The sequence below is a fragment of the Sarcophilus harrisii genome, chromosome 5, assembly GCF_902635505.1.
Source record: "Sarcophilus harrisii chromosome 5, mSarHar1.11, whole genome shotgun sequence".
Lineage (NCBI taxonomy): Eukaryota > Metazoa > Chordata > Mammalia > Dasyuromorphia > Dasyuridae > Sarcophilus > Sarcophilus harrisii.
The window spans coordinates 133,790,157-133,815,588 of record NC_045430.1 but is presented as its reverse complement, the minus strand read 5'-3'; the positions used below and the strand labels follow the sequence as shown (position 1 = coordinate 133,815,588).

Genomic DNA, 25,432 nt, shown 5'->3' with positions numbered 1-25,432 from the left:
AAGCATTAGGATGTCATGGATAAAGTTATAAATTTATGGAAGACATTAGAGAAAAGAAAATGGAATAGGAAGAATAATAGGGAGAGTAAAATAACAATCCAAGGTTGTAAGAGTGATGACATTGAGATTAAACTGCAAAGAATAGAAGTTGAGAACAGTTATAGAATTGGGAACAAAAGGCACTAGCTACCTAAGAATGGTTTAGGTTTCGGCATTTAGGTTGGACAGGATGGTCTCAGATCCATTATAGAGTGGAACAGCTAGGTGGTACAGTGATTAGAGCACCAGCCATGAAATCAGGAGGACCTGAGTTCAAATGTGGCCTCAAACACTTAACACTTACTAGCTGTGTAACCCTGGGCAAGTCCAAGTGCTTCAGCAAAAAAAAAAAAAAAAAAAAAAAAAAAGATCCATTATAGTTCTGAAATTCTGTGCTTCTGATCACTTCTGTTTATTAGGCCAGACCAAAAAGGAGCTGCCCAGCCTTAGTGTCCTAATTTCAAGTAGGAAGCATATAGGAATAACTTTTTGGGGGGGTCTCATAAAATATGCAATATTCCATTGATACGTGAGGTACAGAGTAGCTCAAAAGTACTTCCAAAACTGTCATGAATAGTATTATGACAAACTTAATTACCCAGTTGTTCTCAATCTCTAGTCATCCTGTTCCATTTTGACAGAGTGGAAATCATCGATCTTAACCAGAACTATACAGAGACTCTTATCTAGCCAGTATTATGCTTTCCTTTTTAACCAGTCCTTGGGTTCATTACATTGTACATTATATAATTTTAAATTGAAGGAAGTTTCTGAGTAGATTTTGGAATACGAAGTACAAAGAATTGCATGGAAAGTGTACAACAAAAACTAATTGTGCATTTTGTCAATTTTTCTGTCTTCAGATTTAGCTGGGCTCATTTTGATTGTTCTCCCTGGAAATGTTAATGTTTGTTAATACATTTAACATATTGGGCCAAATGTTACCATTGATAGAGGTATATCTGGCAACCTCTAATTGGATTGTCCAGGAAGTATTAATGTGCTTATTTCAAACCTTGTGTGTGTAGTAAAGAATCTCTGCTTTGCAAAAAACACCAATCAGGAAACAAATAGTGGTGATATTCTAGATGGTTTCCTTTTTTCAGGGAAGTGGACAGAAGAGGAGGAGAAAAGGCTGGCAGAAGTAGTTCACGAACTGACAAGTACTGAGCCAGGTGACATCGTCACACAGGGAGTATCCTGGGCAGCTGTGGCTGAACGAGTCGGGACCCGCTCAGAAAAGCAGTGTCGCTCAAAGTGGCTCAACTACCTGAACTGGAAACAGAGTGGAGGGACAGAGTGGACCAAAGAGGATGAAATCAATCTCATCTTGAGGTTTGTTTCCTACCATTTATTGTGACTTATGAAGTCTTGATTGGCCATCTTTTTTCTGCTTCCTTGGATATGTAAAGTGAGAAAATCATCCTTCCCATAGTGACCTGATTCATTTTGAGTTCCTAAGTATTTCATATTGAGCTATTTTTTGTTTTGTGTTCTGTTCCTTTTTAGTGAATTTAGTGCCCGTGCAAGGTACCAGATTGAAGGCCTGGAGACTGAAGTCCTCTCTATCCACAGAACAGGTACGGCACAGGCAGCGGCAGTGTAAGCTTTTCCACTGTCCCATTATTGTGCCTCAGCCCTGGCCTGGAGGGACCATGATTAGGGGGAAGAGGGTTGTTCAGTCTCCACGCCCTTCAATCCTTGGCTGTTCTGCTGAGGCTGCCAAGAAGGAAATCCTAGTCATGTTTATCTAGTCATGAAAAACTAGACTGAAAAAAAAAAATCCTCCATTTCATACAAGATGCATATAGCTTTAAAATATAGAGTAACCTTATTTAGACAATTCAACTACCCTGGCCTACATGTGAACTGGATACCTGTAGAGACAAGACTTTGATTACTAGATTAGTCTTTTAGTTAGTAAAATGTTTTTCTTAATTTAAAGATTTTTTTTAAAACTGAATGACTTGAGTGGCCTATGAAACTTGTAGGCAAGGACAAAGCTTTGAAGAATTTAATGCCATATTATTCATTCAATATTGAAATTCAGTGTAATTATGTTACTTCATCCTAGCCTCAAAATATAGTCATACCTCTTTACATAATGCTTTTTATGTTGAAATTTTTGGTCTGTCTGGTTGATTTTTTTTTTTTTTATAAACAACTCATTTTACAATGTTTTTCTAGTATAACTCACTAGTTGGAAGGACTAAGATCTAGGAAAACAGTTACTTGTTCAGAGTCATACTATGAACCAAGTACAGAGCACAATTAAAATTTGGCTCTGGTAGTACTCTAAACTCTAAATAATATCTTACCTGCACAGTGATACATTTGAATTCATAAAAACCTGGTATTCATTTATAATTAAAATCATTAATTATAGCTCTGAACATCTGGCCTGCATCTGGAATCCTTTCCCCAACAATTTGGCAATGCCATCTTGTTAACCTCTTACATTTCCCATGATCTCTAGTGCCATACTACTTCTGGGCAGTCATAGAAAAAACAAATATGGGTAGGGTTGCCATTAGTTCCAAAGGGTAGCACCTAACAGACACCCATTTTTGTAACCCATCAGGATAGCAGAGCTTGATGTGGCTGATGAAAATGATATAAACTGGGATCTACTAGCCGAGGGATGGAGCAGTGTTCGTTCACCACAATGGCTCCGAAGTAAATGGTGGACCATCAAAAGGCAGATAGCAAATCACAAGGATGTTTCATTCCCCGGTAATGTATTAATTAGTTGTGCCTAGTCTTTCATTCTGTTGTCACAGTAGACACTTATTGTTGTCATTAAGGATCTTGTATGATCATAATGTTCAATACTGTTCATAAAATGCTGATCACTAGGGCTGAAAATGGAAAGTTTATTCTAATTTTCTGTTGCTGGATAGAAGGGCATCTCATTTAAGAGAAGCATAACTTTAATTCTTAATTTATCTGGTTAATGCTGATAAGAAATCTTTTTCTTTTACCATTTTTTTTCCTGAAATATAATGATAATAATTCTGTCATGTGCCTAATTAATCATGTGCTCAGAAGTGATTGAGATCCTTGAAGGCAATGCAGGAGCTGCAGTCATTCAACTTGTGTTAGTATTGGAACTTTCAATGTTCCCACCCTTTATTTAATCTATAGTTCTGAGCTATAAACAATACTTTCCATTTCTTCAAAAAAGGGTTTAATATGTTTTTGAAGTAACTAAAGCTTCTAAAATTAGAAGTTCGTGGCAGTTGTTTATAAAGAGAAATTAAATTTTACATATTTAAAAATCAGTGTTAAATCAGTTTTTAGTCAGCTGTATCACTAAAGATAACCTGAGGAAGCTTACTATTTAAAGTCCTAATTTTACTCTTTTTATAGAAAATATGTTCAGATTTATATGCCCCTACCCCCATAACAACATCTTTTTTTCTCATTCACAAACTGATCTGTTAGACTCAGATTTTCATTGGTAAATTGAACTATAATCTGTTCATTTTGAATGCTAATTAAAGTTATTGCCCCCTTTTTAACATCTTGCCATCCCCCCCCCCCCAAAAAAAAAAGCCAAAGAAAAGAAAAGAAATAAAATAATAAATGGTTCACTGATGAACCATTTAACTGTAGCTTTTTAAAATCAGGAGTTAATGCAAAATGGTCCACGGTAATTATGTAACATGAAACTAAGCAGAACATGTAACCTTAGTAGAGGAGAGGGAAAGGAAACAAGACAGCTTGTCATAAATAGAAGAGGTAGGAAGATAGCTTTTTGTACAAGCTCTTTATGACTGCAATTCCGTGATTAGTTAATAGAAAGAATTTGCCATCTTCTTCCTCTTAACACTGAGGTTACATTACCAGCTACCATGAGGGGATGTAATCAACCAAAAAACCTAGGTCAGATATCCTAAAGTTCTTGTACCTAACCATTCTAAGTTTATTAATTTTATGATACAAATAACATCTGAAATGTGTAGTATCCTTCTCAAATAATACCCTCCCCTCCCAAAAATAAAATCATTTTGCCAGTAACGAAATGCCCTAGATAGTTTGGTTCATATATTTCCCAATATCGGTTTTATTTAAGTGTTAAATGATAAAGACATTGATATTTCATTAATAAAAATTTACTTAGCTAACAAACAAATTAGCAAATGTGGTTTTTTTTCAAATGTTTCATTACTGTATATATATAATTCGACATCCATTGAACAAACTATTTATTCCAAATACTTTCCCTCCTCACCTCATCCCTTCCTCCCACCTCCCTTGCTACATAGATGGTGATGTCGGCGAATCAATGTTCTTTTTGTCTACCCATCTCCCTTCAGTCTTGATAAAAGGTCTTAAACAGTTGCACGAGAACCAAAAAAACAATCCAACACTTTCGGAGAACAAATCAGGCCCCGGAGTTCCAAACACTAATACCAATTCAAGCGTTCAACATGTTCAGATCCGAGTTGCCCGCTTGGAGGAGAATACAGGCATCTCTCCAAGTCCCATGACAGCTTTGCAGATTCCTGTCCAGATCACCCATGTTTGTAAGTGTCTGCACTTTGTGACTGACTTGTACTGTTAATAACAATAATAATAATAATAATAGCTAATGTAGTGCTTTTGAGGTCTATAAAGACCTTTATATGCATTTTTCCATTTGATCTTCACAGCAATTCTGAGAGATAGGTAATGATAGTAGGTATTTTTATCCCCATTTTATAGTTAAAGAAACTGGGGCTTAGAGAAGTTAAGTGAATCTCCCATGTTCACACAACTGGGAAGTGTTGGAGGCAGTTTTCAAGTCTATTTTTCTCCAGATTCCAGCTAGATCTGGCACTCTATGCTACTTCTTGAGTTATCAAAGTTTAAATGAGTCAAAAAATGATCCTGAGAACTTTTGGGAAATTTATAGTCATTTTCAGAAGTTCATCATTTAAAAGCAATTGGGAATGGAGAGGTTTAAAATCAGTTATTTAATCAGTAAATCCTCAAAAGTACACTAAGAAGGATTTACACAGCAGGAAGATTTTCTTATGACAGGAAACTAGGAATTTAATAGCACTTGACCAGGGAGCATTTATTAAGTGTCTTCTGTGTGTTAGACACTGTGCTAGACCCTGGTAATATAAAGGGGGACAGTTTAGGAAGGAAAATAATTTTCTTCTGAACATGTTGCATTATAATGTCGATTCGATGTCCCCGAGATATCAAACAGAAAATAGGAAATGCAGAACCAATGTTCAGGAGAAAATGGACAGCTAATAGATTTGGGAAGTGTTTGCATAAAAATGATGAGTGAATGCATGGGAGCTGATGTGATCACCTAGAGAGAGAATGGGGGGATGGTGTGGGGGAGAGAAGAAAAGGATCCAAGAAAGCTCATTGAGCTATGCACACAGAGCCTTGACATGAATACCCAGAGAGAAGAGGAAGGGGTTAGATTAGGAAAGATGAGAACTAAAAAAAGACTGGAATATATAATAAAGAAGCCATTGGTGACTCTGGGGAAGAGCAGTTTCAGTCAGGTAGTGAGAATGTAACCTGGTTTGCAAAGGTTTGAGAAACAATGAAAGAAAACGTAGATAGCAAGTATTGATTAGCTTTTCTAGGAATTTGGTTTTGCAAGAGAAGAGAAATAAATAAACATATAAGATATATAAACATATGGGTCTGTGATGGATCAAGTCATGTGTAGGTTTTTTTTTTTTTTTTTTTAAAGGAAGTAGGCAGCAGGAAAAGAGCTAGCAGATAAAAACAAGTTAAAAATTATAGAGAGAGAGGAGATAATTTCAGGCTTCTGGAGATGGGAAGGGCTGTAATTAGTGGCACAAGAAGAGGTATCATTGGCAAGAAGGGCCACCTTATTCCCTGAAGCCAGGGTAAAGGGCAAAAGCTGAGGTTGATAACACTAGGATGATTTAAAGTGTAGACTTGGAGAGGAGAGGGAGTTCCCTAAGGATGACCCTAAGTTTTTCAGTGAAGCATGAGGCCATCTCATACCAATTGCCCTCATAACAGAACACTTCCCTGAAGTCCAGATATGCATTCTGTATAACTCCAGATTTAGTTTAATTAATAAATGTTTTTGTGCCCATCAAATCTGGCAAGAAAGTACAATTAGTATTAGCATTCCTTTGGGTAGAAGCTCAACAAAGAATCACAAATTGAGAATGAGCTTAAGAAGTAAGTTGAAAAGGGGGAGTAAGCATTCATCCAGAGATCATGTTAGGGCATTCTTTTAAGCCAGGAAACCAATTGTTATGCTTTTATATATTAGTGTTTCTGTGTGGTCCTTACCTTCTTTTGTAGACAGTATTTAGTGAAGTTCAAAAGAGAAATGGGCTTCTTAGTGAATAGTATGATTCTCCCTCACCAAGAGATCTTCAGGTAAAGTTTCTTCACGAGTTCTTAGGGATATTCCAGAGGAAATTCCTTTTCAGGAATTATGTGACCTCTAAAGCCCTTCATACTCTGATCCTTTAAACTTATGGGAAATGAGCAATATAGATGGGGATTTTTGGTCAATTCCTAGGGTGTGCTATGCTGTACACAACTTAGTGTCCTTCCATCATCAGGATACTTTTTTTTAAAAAAAGGGATCCTGTTACTTAGTTTTGCTTATGTGTTACTAATGTCACTTTTTTTAGTTATTAAATAAAAGCAGAATACTACTAGGCTCCAACTTAGAAGATCTATGTTCTCTTTCTTAATCTGTCACTAACTAGTTGTAACATCAAAGAAATCACTTAATTACTCTGTAGTTCAATTTCCATCTCTGTTCAGTGGAATTCATATTATAGGTCAATAAAGATGAAATGAAATTACATGTTTGAAAGTATTTGACAAAATGTTTATCCAGAAACAAAATGGTAGATACTGGAGTCATCTGTGCCCTTGGCAATATCTCCACTACTCAACTATGATTTTGTATAATTAGGAACTGAAGAATTTCTTTAATACAATTCACCAAATATTTGTTGAGTACTTTTTCTACACAAAAGGCATATAAGGCACTGTTTGGAATCAAAAGACACTTAAGACTCAGTTCCTTCATTCAGGAACATTATAGTTTATAACAATAAGTTGTCATGGCACAAAGAATGTAACAAGATCAGAAAAGATACTTAGAAAGTCCTTATAAAGGTTCAAAAGACAGAAAAAGCATATCAATTAGGGTAAATTAGGAAAAGTTTAAAAAAAGAAGCTTGGTCTGTGAGATAAATATACAAGATAGGTAGGATTTTGAGAGGTGAAGGAATTGGCATGAGCACATTGGGGTAAAAAGTTCTGCAGTTTAGCATAAAAGTGGATTACATGGACTTTTTAGCAATTATTAAACTTCTTATTTGCTAAAAAAATTTCTCATAAAGTCTATGCCAGTAGAGCACAAACTCACAACAGGGCTCAAACAATTAAAGGTTTCAAGTATAAAGCTAACAAGGAGCAGCTTAGCTAAGCACCACAAGAGATTGGCCAAGAGGTCATAATTGTTTTCACCTATAGTAACTTATTAAATTATTTACTAAAAATATGTAGGAGTTGTCTATGGAATTAATGCTGAACTAGTAAACTGTGCTCTGGGAATAAAATAATATTTTGGATGTAATCTCATTGAATGAGTATTCTTTCCATCAATGCAGATCATAACCTATCCAGGCCTTCTCATCCTGGATGAGAATTTCTTCCATGTTCTCCACAAATCCTTTCCAAAGGACTGGCGGAATTCTTTTAAACCTGTTAACGTTCTCTGAATTGGATTCGAATTGTCCTGTTATTTCCTACTTTGACTCTATTAGTATTGTACTTGCTATTCCAATCATGCATTTCTTAGATGATACAGATCCCTCATGCCTCCTCTTGCACAATAGGTAGGTCATCATTAGAAATGTGCTTCAGTTTTCTTATGCCCGTTATGTATCTTTATAGCCTTTTCAGTTCCAAATTTTTAACAATATAGAATAATGAGAGAGTATTGACAACAAAAAGATGGGATTGGTTCAGGATCATTGAAAGGGCTGCCCAATTTCTACATAGTGAAATGCAGTCTTACCCATTCTTTTCCTAATCTTCAGTTCTGGGGCCTATATGTTATCAGTCAGTCAGCTAAAACTTTCCGATGAATGTATTTTGGATTGAGACAGGTGGTGCAGTGCTAAACATTGGCCTTGGAGACAGAAAAACCTGAATTCCAATCCTACCTCAGATACTCAATAGCAATATAACCCTGACCAAGTTACTTAACCTGTTTGCCTTGATTTTCTCATCTGTAAAATGGGAATCATAACAACACCTTCCTTCCATGATTGTTATGAGGATCAAATGAGATAATACTTGTAAAGCACTTAGCATAGTGCCTGGCACATAATAAGTGCCATGTAAATGTTAGCTGCTATTATTGTTATTATGTTTTTATGGACTAATGCAATGAGCTGCCCATGCAACTGCTTGTCTTAGGTTGAACAATAGGTATGTTTTTATCCATCTGGTTTTTCCTTTATAAACTGTTGTGCTGGCTTCTTTTGAGTGACTCTGGATATCTTTAAAGTGCCCCTGAGATTTGATGTCATCATCTAAAGGATCTCACCATCTATACAGAATCACTCTTCCATTTAGACTTTGCACATAACATTCCCTGTGACACTGTACAATATCTTTAATGTATTTAATGCTGTCTCTTCTGTGATTGTTTATCAGAATATTGTTATGACCTCAGTATATGCGTAAGAACCTGTTTGTTGAAAAAGAGCTTTTTTTTTTCCTCTGACATTTATTCAATTAGCATTTATTAAGTGCCAGCTATTTCTCCAGTCCCGTACTACATCTTGAGGATTCAAAGCCAAAAATGAAATGTTAAATCTTACATACTATTCAGGGAAACCACACATAAATATAGTAAAATACATATGTACAAAATTTTGAAAAGATAAGTTTGGAGGAGGAATCATTCAGAACAGTCAGGGTCATGTTTCCTAGGAGGTGGTATTTCTGCTAAACTTTAAAGGATACTAGGAATTTTAGAGGCAGAGGCAAGGTGGGAGTGTCAATATTTTTTTTTATATAATCAATAGAAAATAAGCACAACAGGTTCTTGTGCTCCTTTCCATTAATTTTGTGTCTTTTAAATTATGATCTGATATAGTAAATTCTTAACAACAGCCTGACTATTCCTATTTTAAGGATATATTTATACATACAAATCATTCTAATAAAAATGAGAAAGTTGGCACTGATATTTTTTCTATCTGCCTTTTTTATATAGTAAAAAAGTAAATAATAATGCCTTTATTTGCACAGTTCTTTTTATTTTTACAAAACATTTTGCGTTTCTTAGCCTCGTGAATTGTTACTCAACTTTTTTGACAAATGAGGGCACCTAAAGCGCAAAGTAATAAGGGTACTGTTCTTCAGTTACAGGATTAAAAATCATGGCAACCAGAGTCATGACCTATGTTGGCTGACCCTACCCTTCCATGGGCATAAACAGTAACTTTCCCCTCATACCAACCAGTTAATAACAATTGATTAAGCACTTGCCACATGCCAGGCATGTAGGAGAATGAACTCTTGACTTCAAAGAGCTTACATTTCCTTAGAAGAGACAATATATATGTAAAAAAAATATATATATATATATATATATATTATATTTATACATGTATACATATATATGTATGTATATGTATGTATACATATATATATGTATATATATATATATACACAAAGTGCATTTACAAAATAAATTCAAATTAATTTGGTAGGTGAAGAATTGGCAACTGAGGAGATCAGGAAGAGCTTATAGAGGAAGTGATGCTTGAGTTGCATCTTAAAATGTATTCCAATTACACCATATCTCCATAAAATTGAACCTGTTGGTACCATTAATGGCATGAGAGGAATAAACATGTGTCCAACAGAATACATTAGGGTTCTTTAGTCTTACATATGTTACTGAGGCATAATGGAAAGAAGCCAGTCTTGAAGCCAGGAAGACCCGAGTTCAAGTGCCACTTCTGGAATGCTGTCTGTATAACTGTAGACAAATCACTTCAGCTAGTGATGCTGTAGGCACCTCTCAAGAGAAAAGATGCTGATCTGCACTGCACTTGACCCAAGACTTCCCAGTACTAGTGAAATCACAGGTCCTGTTGTCAGTCCCAAGGCAAATTTGAATTGGTGTTATTTGCTTCTGCCTGAGCATCACTAGGAACAGCATTAAGTATTCCTCTGTTTAGCTCCTGGCCATCTGCCCCAAACCTAAGAAAAATTGTGAAGCAATTAGAATTGCTGCCCCAAAAAACTGAGGATTACTTTTAGTCGCAAGTAGGCTATTGAAGACCAGAATGAACACTGAAGAAGGTATTAAGGATTTTTATAAATACTGTCTAAATACCCTGTGTCTCAGAAGCAGAGTTATTGGGTTGTAGGATATCATAATAAATATTGTATAATTTATGTAAAAGCATGAGAAGCTAATAATACCTCCTGATTTTTTTTAAGTTATTTATACTACTCAAAATGTTTATAGGTAGTTGTTCTCAAGAGAAGTCAGAGATAAAATCAGTAATTTAGCTTGATAAAAGAAGCATTTTAAGATTGTTAATATATATAGTGAATTCTTACCTAAGCTCTCCATTATCTGGATTAATCTCCATTATGCTGCATAGAATTGCTGGAAATAATTGATGTCCTTCAAAATGTCAGCTTTTCCTGATTGCTTATACCTTCCCTCTGTTATCCTCAGTTTATCCTGTGTATATCTTATCTATATATAGTGGTTTGCATGTTGTTTCTCCATTTGATTTAACTCCTTGGTATCTAGGCCTGTCTTTTTGCCTTTCTTTCTATCACCAACCCTTTCTAAAGTGTCTGGCACATGGTAGGTAAGTAAATAAGATAAAAGCATGTTGACTGACTAAAAGTTTTCACTTAATTATACCTTGAGATCGTTCGCCAGGGGTTGATACAATCCAGATGAACAAAATGTGATTCATAAATCATTTAACTCCAGTAGATTTCTGTTGTACATATGTGTATACGTAAACATACAATTTTTTTCTTTTATTTTGTATACATGTTTATATATATATATATATGCAGTTTATATAAAATATATAGATAGATCCTATTCTTCTCTATGACCTGACCCATAGTTTTAGTAGAGATAAAATGTACTAGAATTATACCAAACAAAATGATATATAGGAAAAGTCCATTTCAAACCAGTTTTTAATTGCATCTAAATCTGGACTGCATGTTGTCTCCTTCTGAATTTATACCATATCTTTTGTGGGTTTTGCAATGTCTGGGATAAAAATACTGATTATGTAAACTTTCTGTCACTTTTAGGATAGCCTTAATGCTTTTTCCTGGCTACTTGTTTATCTTTACCTTAAGAAATATTGGAACATTGTTCTAAGCTGGATAACTCAGTTGAAAAGAACTGGAAAAATTTAACATAGAGAAGATAAAATTGGGAGAGGGGGTGGAGATCACTGTCTTAAGTATATGATAAGAGTCGTGTGAAGAACATGTTAAATTTATTCTGCTTTACTTCCAAAGGGCCAAATTAAGCTTTCATGAGCAGTTGAGTGGCACAGTGGAATCAGGAATAAGGAAAACCTGAGCTTGGAATCCTATCTCAGACATTAGCTATGAAATCCTAAGGAAGTCACTGAATCTCTCTAAGCCTTGGTTTTCTCATCTCTAAAATGGGATGGTAGTACAGGCTACTTCATAGGGTTGCTGTGAAGATCACATGAGATAAGCACTTGATAAATGCTTGTTAAAGATGTGAAACACTTTACAGACCTTGAAATGCCATAAAAATGTTAGTTTATCATTGTTAACAGCTTTAAAGGGTACACATCAAAACAGAGCTATCCAGACATGGATGGTCTAGGTTGCCTTAGGAAGCAGTGACTTATCTCTCTTACATCCCTGTCCTCATCCCTCCTTCCCCCAGTGAATGTCTATACATAAATAGTTTGTGACTATTTGTATATAGTGTATTTTAGAAGATATTTTCAATTAAATTTTAGTTGAACTAGTTGACTTCTAAGGTTTTTTTCCCAATTTTGAGATTCTATAAAATCCCTCTATTCACTTTCTTCTATGTATATCACTGTCAGAGGTATTTTATCTTGTGTTCTTCTTCATTGAATAATCCTAGGACTTGACTACCTACAAGTAAGTTTTTCCCCTTCTTTTTGCTTTTACTACAGCTTCAACAGAATCCTCTGCTGCTTCTGTCGATTCTGAAACCATAACACTAAATAGTGGTACACTACAGGCGTTTGAGATTCTCCCAGTAAGTAATATCTGTTCTTTAGTCTTTGTTTTTAACAACTCCCTATTGAAAATAAAATTTACTATGATTCATCAAATCACTCTTCCGTGGGAAATTCAAAACATTAACTTGTAAGATAATAAAATAATAACATAAAATGCCTCTCTTTTTTCTTAACAACAAAGGAGAATACTAGTTTCAGAGTATGCTAGAACTGAAAGAGCTTATTATTCATTTTACAAAAAAGGAGTTAAAGTTATTGGGAGAAGGGTAGAGACCCTAGACCACTTTTTTTCTACCATCTGATACAGGGTGAGAAATAAGAACAAATTGGTATGACTAAAATATTAATGTATTTTCAGGGGTATGTGTGCAAACTACCTTGACTTCTCTAATTATCTTCTGTTTTTACTGTTGATTTTTTCGCTCAGCAGTAATCTTTTTAGTCATGTCCCCCTGAGTAAATAATTGTTACTTCATTATTTTGCATTGCATATTTTTCTCTTAAAAAATAATTAAGAGTATGGTGCTGTAGAAAGCACTTGATTAAAAGATCTGGATTTCAGTCCCAGTTGTTATAATTAATTGTGTGAATTTGGGTAAAAGTTAGAGCTTTTCTGGGAACAGTAACCACATTTACCATATCAGTCCATTTCTCCAACTCACAAATACTTTTCCATGAAAGCTGGAAACACAAAGCACTAGAGCTTAGCTTAGCTGAGTTCTTGGCTAAATTTATTTTTTATGGATGAACCAGGGAGAAACCTCACTTTTCAATATGTAGATCTGGTTTAATGCAAAATATTCCAAGAAACAGATTCAAAAATCAATGATGAATTCCTATTGGAATATTAGGAATTTATCACTGATTTATGAATCTGTTTCTTTAAGTAAAAGATGTACTCTAAAAAATTACCATAGTTTTATCTAACAATGTTCGTTATTGGGGGGTGGGGGATACCCAGATGGTGAAATACATATAATATCAATACTGAAGGCAGGAGATCCAAGTTTAAATTCAGCCTCAGACACTTAATACTTACTAGCTGTTCAAATCTGGATAAGTCACTTAACCCCAATTGCCTTGCCAAAAAAAAGACAAAATTTATTAGTTGTGATGAAAGTAGAAGTATGTTCTAGGACAAGCATCATCAACTGATGAGGACTATCTCCCAAAATTTTCCTTTACCAGTATCTATCTGGTGCCCCTTTTATGGGTAAATGAGTTAATAAACTGATTGGAAGGTAACATTTTATTTAATAAAATACTGCTTTGTCTATGTCTATTTCTTATATTTGAAAGAAAGTATTAATTTATGTTACTTGATAGTTAACAGTGCCATCCATTGTCTGTATGTGAAACATAACATAATAATTCAGGGGAAATAATTCAGTTTGATACCAGAAATACAACTTTCAAAATTTATGTATCCCATGTTAGCTTCTATACTGTAGCCATTACAGAGAACCTTAAACGTAAGGAAGGAAAATTTTAGATAAGTGCACAAGGCTAATTTTTTATTCCCTTTATTGTGAGGTCAAAAATGAATAGGACCTTATGGTTTTGACCTTAAGGTTTCAGGAGGGAGACAGTACAATTCCTTGGACAAAGCAACTATCTGTGTGGATTAGCTTAGTCTATGTACCTCATTTTTCTCACCAATAGAAATGGTGCTAAGAGAAATTCATGTCCTCAAGATGATATGCACCTTCATTTTAAAATGCTTAGACTAAAAAAAGTTGATTTGATCCAGTCTTTTATGGTGCTAAACCAAGGAACAGAATTTTGTTTGCAACAGAGGTCAGTATTGACAGCACACCACCAATACTCGTGTGGCCCAGAAGAGGAATCAGCAAGTCTAAGTCCAACAATTCGGTAGTATGCTGCATCTAAAAGGCAGATATAGGAAAATAGATATCAACATGAATAATGACATTTCTCAGTAAGAATACCATTCATCTTTACTACTGATCCTGAACTTTTTAGGAGGAAATGTGTTCTTGGTAAATTACATTTTTTCCGCCAGTCCTGGTTAGTTTGTCAAGGTTGAATTAATCAGTAAATAGACAATTTTGTGCTTACTTGTATTTTTCTTTTTCCTTTAGTCTTTCCATTTACAACCTACTGGAACTCCAGGCACCTACTTGCTTCAGACAAGCTCAAGCCAAGGCCTGCCTTTAACACTGACTGCCAGTCCTACTGTGACTTTGACAACCACTGCTGCACCTGCTTCACCAGAGCAGATTATTGTACATGCCTTATCTGTATGTAGTGTTCATAAAACTTGTAAGAAGGCAGACACCTTGAGTTTTCATATTTCAAATTTTAAATTTAATTTTAGTTTCAAATTTCAAATCAGTAGAACTCACCGAGTTCTAAGGTCAGCACAGCTAGTTCACATATTATAAACAGGTTACATTTCCAAAGCTTGTTCTAAAATTAGCTGTTTGGAATTCAAAATAAATTTTTCCATAAAAAACCACTTCTCCATGGTGGCTATGTTACAAAAACTACTTAACCCATAATAAAAGTTCAGCTAAAATGATAATAGTATCAAAGAAAAGTGTGATGTCAAACTCAAAATAGAGAGATTCTCCCAAAGGCTACACTAACTTAGAAAACCACAAATTAACATAATTTTTTTGTATTTTTATTTTGTTAAGCATTTCCCGATTACATGTTATTATAGTTCTAGCCACATCACAGAATATTGAGGGCCACATGTGGCCCACAAACCTTGAGTTTGATACCTGTCATAGAACATGCTTCAGTAAATCCCAGAGCACATCACTGAGTATTCTTTCCACTGGAGCAGATCACAATCCTAAACTGTTTTTGTCCATGTCCTAATATAAATCTTTCATACAAGATCTAGCCTGTATCTTGAAGACCCTTATCCTTAATTTTTGAATATTTCATGATATCACCTACACATTTAAGTTATCTCTCTAATGCCTTTTACTAAAGATCATTCCTGCCTATATGTCTTTTTAAAGCTGGAATGGTGTACACTTCATCTTAGGTAGTCTGCCTTCTTATACAGTCAACTTTGATAGCAGTTTTGGGAAAATGCATTCATTTCAATAAATTGAACTAAGGTTAAGGGAGCTAAATGATAAACATGGAAATTTAAATAGCAATAAAGTATTTAAGTAAGAGAAAATATATCATTAGAATATACACAATTAATTGGCAGATGACTTTTCAAAACTAGGTACTCTTAGAATTCAGAGGAGGAAGAAATCACTGAGTTCTAGTGATCAGAAAAGTTTATGGAAGAAGGGCTTGAGTTGGCTCTTCAAGCTCAAATAGTATTTGGATGGGTGAAGTACAGGAAGTGTTTCAGATCAAACAATGTAAAGTATGTTCCAAAAACTGAATAAATAATGGAGCATCTTTTCAGGCAGTAATGGAAAGTAATTTAAAAAAAAAAAACCATTATAATCAAATTATAAAAGATCTAGGACATCAGATCTAAAGAGTTTGGAGTTATAAAGATGTGGGCTGTTAGAGGTGGTTTTTGTTTTGGGTTTGGGTTTTGGTTTTGTTTTAAGGAAGATTAATAGGGCATTGATGTATAAAATGGAAGAAGAGACTTGAAGCAAGGAAAATGTATAGATATGATGTGAAAAGGACATGAGGTAGACCCTAGTTGTGGGAAGAAGAGAAGGAAACATGGGAGAAGTATTGTGAGGAAGAAACTAGGATCTGGTGATCATTTGGAAATGAGGCCAGGAGGATAGGAGGTAGAATACAAGATTCCAAGGTTTTGAAACTAGGAGGCTGAGGGTACCATTGACCAAGATAGAAAGGAGAGGGACTAGTTTTGGAGGGAAGATTTTGACTTCAATTTTAGATATTTTTAATTTTGAGTTAGTTGTAGGATATTTCAAGTAAAAATGTTGAGCAATTAGTTGTACCCATAATATTGGTGGTCCTAAGGAATGCAAGAGCTTGGTATACAGATTTGAGAGTCATCTTGGTCCAAGCTGAATATATGAAATACCTAGAGAAAGGATCTGAAAAGAGCCAACAACCTTTTTTGTTTCAACTAGAGGCAGTAAGAACACTTGAATACCCTGCCAATTATAAGGACTCAGATTGAGATAAGGAGAGCCATTGGAAGGATCACCAGAGAGAAGCGTACTTAGAGGGCCTCAGTTCCCTCAGGCATTATATTTTGGATGCCCACGTTATCTTATGGTTTATCAAGTATGGGTTATTGCTATATCAAATGTTTATAAGTAAAGATCTGTAAGTGAAATTTGTTAAGTTGTAGCAGAGTGCAGCAGTTATTCACATTTTGTTCCTGACCTTTTTTGTTGTTTTTTTAATAGCCAGAGCATTTGCTGAACACAAACGACAATGTCACTGTACAGTGCCACACGCCAAGTGTCATCATTCGAACTGTTGCCACTGAGGACATCACTTCTTCTATATCCCAGGCAGAATTAACAGTAGATACTGACATTCGATCGGCTGATTTAGCAGATCCTGCAGATACTTTTCCAGATGAAATCCATCACCCTAAACTGACTAGTGAAACCCCACCATTCAGTGACGCTTGTGACTCCAAGTTTAGTGACCAGAATAGCACTGAACTAATAGACAGTATGATGGTCAGAACAGAAGAAGAAATCTCTGTGTCAGACCTCAAGCAAGAAGAGGATTCTCCTTCTGCTTTAGCCAGTGCTTATGTCACAGAGGTGAGAAAGCACTTTAGGAGTAAAAATCCCAATAGTACGTGCTTGTCTGATACCCCAAAGTGGCAGACTCTTGGGCTGGAGATAATTAGAAGTCATTACTATCCAAAAAACATTTGCTAAATGATAACTTTTATCAAAATATTGACATTTCCCAGTTTGGGGTATTGCTGGTACATTTTAAATTTTTTTTTTAAACCTTGTGTCTTTGCTAATCCTTTCTAGTTTCAGAAATGGTGACTATAGTGGCATATGATGTGTACTTTTGCTCCCTAAATTGATAGCATATTATAGGGTACCTCCCATATGTCAGGCATTATGCTAGGCACTTTACAGATATTTTTATTTGTGATCTTCAAAACAACCCTGAGGTAAGTGCTATTATGATTATTTTATAGATGAAGAAACTGAGGCAAACTTGATTAAGTAACTGTCCCAAGATCATGTTACTAGTAAGTCTCTGGCTTAGTTTGAACTTTGGGTCTTTCTGCCCGTGGTCCTAGCACTGTGTCCACTTTTATCACCTCACTACCTAAGTCTAAGAGAGAGGATCATACAAGTCTGTAAGATGGTTGTGTTCCTGTTATATGTCATAGCTATCACAGATTTTGTCCAACCAATGGTAATGAGTAATATAACATAAGTAACATTAGGAGAGAATTTATTCTAAATGGCTTGAAAGCAAGCTTTTCTTATATTTGCTAATTAGAAAAAATCTGTTCGTGTGAAACTATTAGAGAATATTATTAGAGGTAGCTAATTTTTTGAAAGATTTAAATTTTTTAAAGATGTCTGACCTTTTCTGAAATAGCTTTTTAAGGGTATATGATTCCAGGGCTGATTTCTAGTGTAGTTCAGTGGAATGTCCAGCAATCTCATTTGCCAACTCTTAATATTTCTCTAAGGAAAACCTTGAAATGGATTTATATGCCTGGGCTGCCAGAAATCAGATTGGATGGACCTGGGCACCATTAAATGTCACCTCTTTTTCCAGGATGGAAAAGCATATCGTAGATTGCCTCTCTTGCCTTGTGCCTCGTTGCTTGAAAATTGTTGGGTTACGGCTCTGATAATCTCAACTTTCCCAGTTGACTTCAAAAGCCAAATCCTTATATTTCAGTTGGGACTCTTTAGGTTAACTAGAGGTGTTCTGTATCTGTTTAGCATAATTCAGTTCTGCTTCTTGTGTGTTGGCAAGAAGGAAGTGGAGTTCATGAAGCTGGGGTACTATATCCAAAGATGAATAATATAAAAATAATTTTAAAAAAAATCAGTAGTCATTCCTATTAGAACCTCCAATGCTATAGAAACAATACTCAGTATAATTCACTATTTCTAGGCAGTTGGTGGCACAATAGAGGGCTGAGCCTGGAATGAGGAAGATCCATTCAATCCAGTCTCAAAACATATACTGTGCGATTCTGAACAAATCTTTTCAGCTTCCTTTTGCCTTGGTTTTCTCAGCTATAAAAAGAAACTGATAATATTTGTAAAGTGCTCAGTATATAGTAGATGCTATGTAAATGCTACCTATTGTATGAAAAAATTAGCGGGCTTTTATTCATAGTGATTAAAATTCCTTACATGTACTGTTCAATTAAAAGTTTTGCTGAATTTGGAGATTTTCTTATGACAGCTTTTTGCTGGGAGTACAAGTACCTAAGCTACTGGCAACTATTGCCCTCAAAACTTCCTTTCCCCAACCCATTCCACCTCCCATTACATGTAGTACCCACTTCTCACCCCAGTATTAGTCAAGTCACTGGGCGATAGAAGTGAGGAAGAGTCAGTCTCTTTCACCCTCCTAGCCTTTATTGATAGTTTATTCTCATCTCTTTGTCTCTAACTGCAGCTCCTTGAATCCCAGCACCATCATTGGTCTTACCAGAAAATGAGGTTGTCTTCATAATTCCCTCTTCTACCTTCATTTAACTTTCTTTCACTCCCCAGTAGTTTGAATCCTATTCTTCAGATTCAACATTTACCAAGTTCTTTGCACTAAGAAGATACTTGAAGGGAATTGAGATCCCTCCAGTTGTACAAATCAGACACTTCTTGTCTTTTCATCCTGTACAGTCCTCATTGATGTCTTCTCAGAAATGCTCTTGAGAATACCCCCTGATCAAATATTAAAGATGGTTTGCACAAACTTGAGTGCATAAACTGTTGTAATTTTAAAGTGGTGCTTTTTAATTCTTTAGCCTATAATAGAGCTCTACACATGGTAGGATGACCAAAATGTCCTATGAAATCATATTTCCTGTTCCACCTGGATATGTGATTGAAAGCAACTGTCAATGCCTTTGTCTTTCCAAGGACAAATTTTGAGCTTCTGTTTGCCTGCAGCTTCTTCCCTATGTTTTCTGATCTCATTTATTGCAGAGAAGTTAACATAGGTATGGTTCACTTTCTTCAAAACTGGTGTCAACTTGTTACATGACAGTAATGTTATAAAAAGTCTAGAAACTTATTTTTAGCATCCTTTGTCCCTTTTTCTACCTCTACAACTTGCACTGTGGAAGTAACAGCTTTACACACGGGACTGAGGCTACCTTTATTTCTGTTTCATGATTTGCCATGACCAAAGAATTATTGACCTGTTGGTCAGCCTACTAATTATGCTTCCTTTGAATTGGCCATGGTATTCTTCTAACTGCAGACTGACACCAGGGCCTTTAGTCTTGGCAAGTCTTCCAGTGCTTGTGTCCTTCCAATAAAACCAGCACATGAGATATCAGAGTACTTTGATAACAGATTTTTCTGGAGGAGCTGGAGATAAAAGATAAAACATAGCTCCCTAAGAAGTAACTGCTTTGTGTACTCATCCCACCCAACTTGGTAGAGGCCTGCCTCAGCCGAAACTCAGAATATATTTCCCTTTTTTTAAAAAATGTATAAGGTTGACTAGATTCTGCAGTAGTTATTGGTCATAAACTTGTTTCTCATGGAGAAAGTAACAGGGTTAAAACCACATATATAATTTAAAAAAAAACTTGCCCAGGGTCCCACAGCTTAGGAAATATTAAGTGTCTGAGAACACATTTGAATTCAGGTCCTCTTGACTTCAGGACTGGTGCTGTATTCATATTTTTTAACTTGAAAACTGTCTTTAATTCATTCTTAATTTATTCATCCATTCGTGGGGCAGTTGGTTGTAAAGTACCATTTATTGCATTGTGTTAACAAGACTTAATTTGCATTAATGTTTTTACTTCGCTGAGTCAGGTAGTTCCTTCAGGGATCACATTAATAATGTTAGGTTATTAAAACACCATTTTACCCCCACAAAATATTAAAATTTTATCCAATCTGGTAAATTACAATTTTAAGACTTAAAAACTAAACACGATAGCCCTTTTTTTTTTTTTTTTTGTAAAGATTGTTGACTCAAAGCCATCGTGTTTAATTTTTCCATCTAAGGTAGTTCCATGCAGTTCTCAGTCATAAGATTTTTTTAAAATATACTATTCTTACAATCAAACACATAAAATTAGCTCATTATTCAGCATGATTAGAACTTGTTAAGCTTAATTATAATTTCTACTAAAAAATATTAATCCAGTTTTCACCATGTAAAAAGTCTTTAGAAGAATAAAAAGAAATAATAGTTGGGATCTAAAAAGTTTAACTGAAGCTAGCAACACTTGCCTAAAATTCTAAAAATGCTAAGTAAGGATTTGAGAAGGGAAGGTGGTGGAAAAGAATACCATAAGTAGTTAAAAGCAGATATCTTTCATAGGACCTGGAGTCTCCTACTATAGAGGAACAAGTTGATCAGTCCACAATTGATGATGAAACAATACTCATCGTTCCTTCACCACGTGGTTTCATCAGGACAGCAGATGATATAGATAATGAATCTGTCTTGCCTCTGACAACACTAACAGGTAACATGGCATGACCCCTTTATATAAATGACCTCTAATGAATTAGGCCTCGATAATGTGACAATACCAAAACCCCACAGCTTCCTTACCTCCTTAGAGATGTTGCTTGAGTTTGTAGGCATTTTCTTCCCCAGTCTAAAGAGTCGTCACAGCATCTAGAGTTCTCATTATGTATGTATACTTTTCTGCTTTATAATTTTTGTTTTTTAAACCTCCCAAAACTATAAATATTATGAGTGGGTTGTGGCAGTAACACAATATTTAATTATGATGACTTAAAGGCAGTTGCTAAAATTTTAGTGGAAAATTGCTTTCTTTACAAGGATTTAATTACCATTTAGACTCATCATATATATAACTCATTACAGATCCCATACTACATCATCACCAAGAAGAGTCACATATTATTGGATCATCTTTGGACAGTCCAATTTCAGAAGACTCAAAGGATGTTGAAGATTTGGTCAGCTGCCATTAATATTACCTGCTCAGTAACAAGGCAGTTTGAACAAGGAAGCTGCTCTTCAAAACCCTGTGCTGGTACCACTTCCAGAAAAAGAGAACCCTACAGTCACAGGCTTAATTACCATCCTTCTCCTTTTAAAATAGCTACAGTGCTTAAGCTGTGTACTCTGTTGTTGCTATTGAGACTTTTTACCTCATTGGTACACAACTGCCTGAGGCCCACTTTAACTTACAGTATGAGGGTTCTTGGTTGTGAAGATCCGTTACATTTAACGTTGCCAGTTAAGCCATCAGCAAGGGATTTTGCTCACTTCATATGTCCTAACAAATTAGAACCACCACAACCTGTTTGCTCCTTCAGTGAGCAAAGGTGCTTAACTATGAGAACAGTCAGAGGAGGATTTCTTTTCAGTTTCCAAGTTTGTATTTGGCTAAATTTCAGAGAAAAAGGTTGCATATCTGTGTGGTTTAAAGGATACTAATAGCCTCATACAGAAATACTAGGTATTTCTACCTATTTTACTAATGTTTGGCATCTAGTTGGGACATTTTTTTTTTTTTTTTTTTTTTTTAAGATTACATTTTCTCATGAAGGCTTCCGGCTGGCCCACTACTAGTGATGAGATTTGGGTTTGGTCATAAAAGCATTAATAAATATATTGAAGAAAACTCAGCTACAATGCAATTAGTTTTAAAAGGAGACTCTGGAGGGATGAGAGTAGCTCTCTTCACACTCCAACCATTCAAGAAGTCACTGTTCTGACTAAAATAAAGATGGTCCCTTATTTAATAATAATGTCCCCAGAAATACTAGGCAGCTACTGCTTAGTGGATTTGTTACACTAAAGGCAACACAGAACCATTGATGGTGTTTGGAAAACAATGGTGAAGAGGAAGTACAGCGTAGCAGCCTCTCCTACTCAGGGGTTTGTTTTTAAATTTGCTTATGGAATGGAAGAAGGAAACAAATCAAGAAATCATTCCTATATTAGAAGCATTTTAGCCAAGACAAAACTGACTGACCTATAAGGCTTTGATGAATATGATCCCTATAGAAGAGTCAAAAAAAAAATTGTATAAATTATTTTATTTATTATTGTAATTAGATTTTCACAATCAGAGTTTTGTCTAATGTGCTTTTTTTTTGTTAATGTGAAATTAAATTGTAGTTACAAGCAATGGTTGGTTGCATAGGGAACAAAATAATTGTATATTCAGTTTAAACAGAAATAAAAGAATATTTGTCTTAGAGCTCTAAGATGTTTGTTATATAATCCCCTCCCAGTGTGATAGTTTTTTTTTTTTTTTTTTTTTTTACAATGTACTAAGATTTCAAAAGTGAAAATAACTTGTGCCATTCTGAATCAATCTGTGGAATGTTCATAAGTGCAACATTAGCTCTGTAAAAAAGAAAAAGCACAATGTCACATCGTAGCTCCCAAACAAGAGGGAATTTAGATCTGCAGTTAACATGAAAATCATGTATTGAATTCCTGCACAATCTTGCTTCATCTTCAGTTTACTTTACCAGAATTCCTGTTCAGAGTCCTAATTTGTAGCCGAGAACAGTCTTAGTTTTATTCGTTGACAGCATCACTTTCCCACATCGTGGAAGTACAGGTTGGCACATATACATAACATGATGATAGAAAATAAGATATAGTAAATTAGATTTCTAAATTTCGGTTCCAAATCGCCTTGTCGATACCAGTAGATCTAAAGAAAAGGAATTGGGGAAGGAGGAAGAGATCAAGTTAGGTGAAGGACCAGCATTTAAATATTTTTCAGTACTATAATTCATAATGCAACTAATTCTCCTTCCCCTACTTTTACTCACATGGGGCAGAAAAAAATACTGTTTTGTTCTGATTTTTCAGCATAGAATTTTTGGATCTTATTCTCTCTATCTTATAGCCATAGAAGCATTTTAAACCTTATGCTTCTAGAGCCAATGTGCTTCTTCCTTTCATAACTCGTATATTATAAATATGAAGACAATTAACATACTTTTAAGATATCTACACTTACTCACATTACCAGTTTTCCAGAGTTTGAAGTTGAAACAAAGCATATTTCTCAGCTCATTGAGGGTGTATTCTAGAAAACAGAAATTCATATTCCCTAGAAACATTCAAAATATCCTGACCAGTTAAAGCATCATTCCAATTTGGGAGGGAGGGCCCTAAGTGAAAACAGAAATCAAGTCTCAGAAAAATGGGCCCTATATTTAAAATCATTTGATTAGCTTGGTGTTCATATGAAGCCATAAGAAAACAAAAAGTGTCCATAGAGTATACATTTATACTAACATACCTTATTACTGGTGACTTCTTTTTTTCCACCTATGTGTCACATTTCAAGAGGTTTTAAAGTCAGGAAGGGAGTAAAGTGTTCTTTAAAACCATGTCTTATTTCTCTCCCAAGTTCTAGAAGCCAGTGATCTTTGTATTTCAGTATTTCTAACTCTAAGAGAGCAGAAGTGGCAAGTGATAGAATCATTTGATTTGACCTTTCTTGAAGGAACACTTAACCACTGTGAGGTGTGTGTGTGTGTGTGTGTGTGTGTATCTGATTAGGAAGGACTTTCATGGTTCAATCTGTCAATGAAGGTTCTATTATTGGCAGCAAAAACTAGCCAGAAACTTGAAGCATTATGGTGTTTAAAATGTTAAACCAGGTAAAAGGGCAAAAGACTTATGACAAAGACAAAACTCCCTCTACCCATAATGCATCATCTTTTCCTCAAAAGGACATCATTACTCATTCATTTGGATGTCACTCAATTTAAAACACAGACTTGGTAAGGAGTATTATATTCTAATTTACGGGCTATGTAATCAGTTCTGTACATTGGGATTCAATTGGGATGTTGCCTTAAATTCCTAGGCAATAGTGTAGCACTAAAGCAGGGATTCAATTCAAATACTGTGGGAGCTTCCTTTAAAAATATATATATTTTTAAACTAACATTGATTTTGAGAATTGTGATACATGCTATTTACAGAAATGGAATGTTAATAGAAATACATGATATCTCCAGTTTCCAAATCAGAATTAGGAAACACTGCTCTATGTGCTAACAGCACTAAGCCTAGTAAAATCAAACAATATTTGTTAGGGATCATTTAAAATTCCAAATCATACTTACAAGTATGCAGGCAGTAATGCAACTCAAGGAGATGCAAACAGCAAAAAATATATTCAGTGGTTTTGGAGGTAGTTGAGGGAACACAAAAGCACTGATCAAAGTTACCTATGTGAAAAAAAAAATCACAATATTTTGAAATAGTTCTCAAAGACTTGGTTACATTAGAATTCAGGGAATAAAAACCATGAAAGCCATAACTGTTCCAATCCCTGCTCTCTTTAACCAACAAAGACTGGAAGCTAAATGTTAAGGGCTTATAGCAATTTTGAAAAAAAAAAAACCCACAAATATTCTCTCCCCTCTGCAGTCTTAGTGGGACTGGATCCAAAGAAGTTTGAAATTGATGTCTATTTATTTCCCTTTGTCGTGAACACTTTTATCAAGGAAAATAAACAGAGGTAAGGACTTGCCATAAGTATTTTCATATATATTTGCTAAACACTTTTGGGGAGTTCTGAAAAAAGAATCAATCCTAATATAATGTATCCTCTTCTACACTTCAGCCCCAAACTCCATTCCTCACCCCTATCCTCAAAAAAACCCATTTTGATTTCATTGATACCTATTCAGATTCACCTTTACTGTGGAGGAAGAACAGAGTTGATTTACCAAAGAAAAATAACAGCCCCTTGCCATTCCACACTCAAACAGCAAAATCAGGCATAAACTGACCAAAGAAAATCCCAATAAAGGCTCAGAACCCTAAAGCTTTAAAGGTCTTTTAACTTCCTTTGGCTAAGCTGAAATGATGCTTCCTCTAACCCCAGAAAGAGGGTGGTAATTTTTCCCCTTTTATGATTTGAGAAATTCCTTCCATGTTTATAAAGACATTATGCTATCTTACTCTACCCTCCTCCACATATTCTTCATTTGCCAATATAAAGATAATCTCCTAAAGCTGTAATCTGGGATATAAGG

General features: G+C 35.2%; 2 protein-coding genes across 11 annotated transcripts in view; one reads left to right on the top strand and one right to left on the bottom strand.

Moving 5' to 3' along the window:
• Positions 1-22,010, top strand: part of DMTF1 (cyclin D binding myb like transcription factor 1) — a 56,031-nt gene extending 34,021 nt beyond the window's left edge. For 4 of the 7 annotated variants that reach the window (XM_031938627.1, XM_031938623.1, XM_012550898.3 and 1 more), the window contains 8 exons: positions 1,146-1,374; positions 2,621-2,772; positions 4,308-4,568; positions 12,246-12,331; positions 14,417-14,575; positions 16,649-17,017; positions 20,754-20,901; positions 21,270-22,010. In XM_031938627.1, coding sequence (XP_031794487.1) covers positions 1,146-1,374; positions 2,621-2,772; positions 4,308-4,568; positions 12,246-12,331; positions 14,417-14,575; positions 16,649-17,017; positions 20,754-20,901; positions 21,270-21,379 — 1,514 coding nt within the window. In that variant the 3' untranslated portion in view covers positions 21,380-22,010. The remainder of the gene's footprint in view (positions 1-1,145; positions 1,375-2,620; positions 2,773-4,307; positions 4,569-12,245; positions 12,332-14,416; positions 14,576-16,648; positions 17,018-20,753; positions 20,902-21,269) is intronic. The other 3 variants (XM_031938625.1, XM_031938624.1, XM_031938626.1) reach the window with 3 other exon arrangements.
• TMEM243 (transmembrane protein 243) overlaps positions 1-25,432 on the bottom strand; it is a 72,152-nt gene that overhangs the window by 16,362 nt on the left and 30,358 nt on the right. For 3 of the 4 annotated variants that reach the window (XM_031938630.1, XM_031938628.1, XM_031938629.1), the window contains one exon: positions 24,515-24,619. In XM_031938630.1, coding sequence (XP_031794490.1) covers positions 24,515-24,619 — 105 coding nt within the window. Of the gene's footprint in view, positions 1-21,914; positions 23,083-24,514; positions 24,620-25,432 lie in introns of those variants that run through there. The other variant, XM_003771435.4, reaches the window with a different exon arrangement.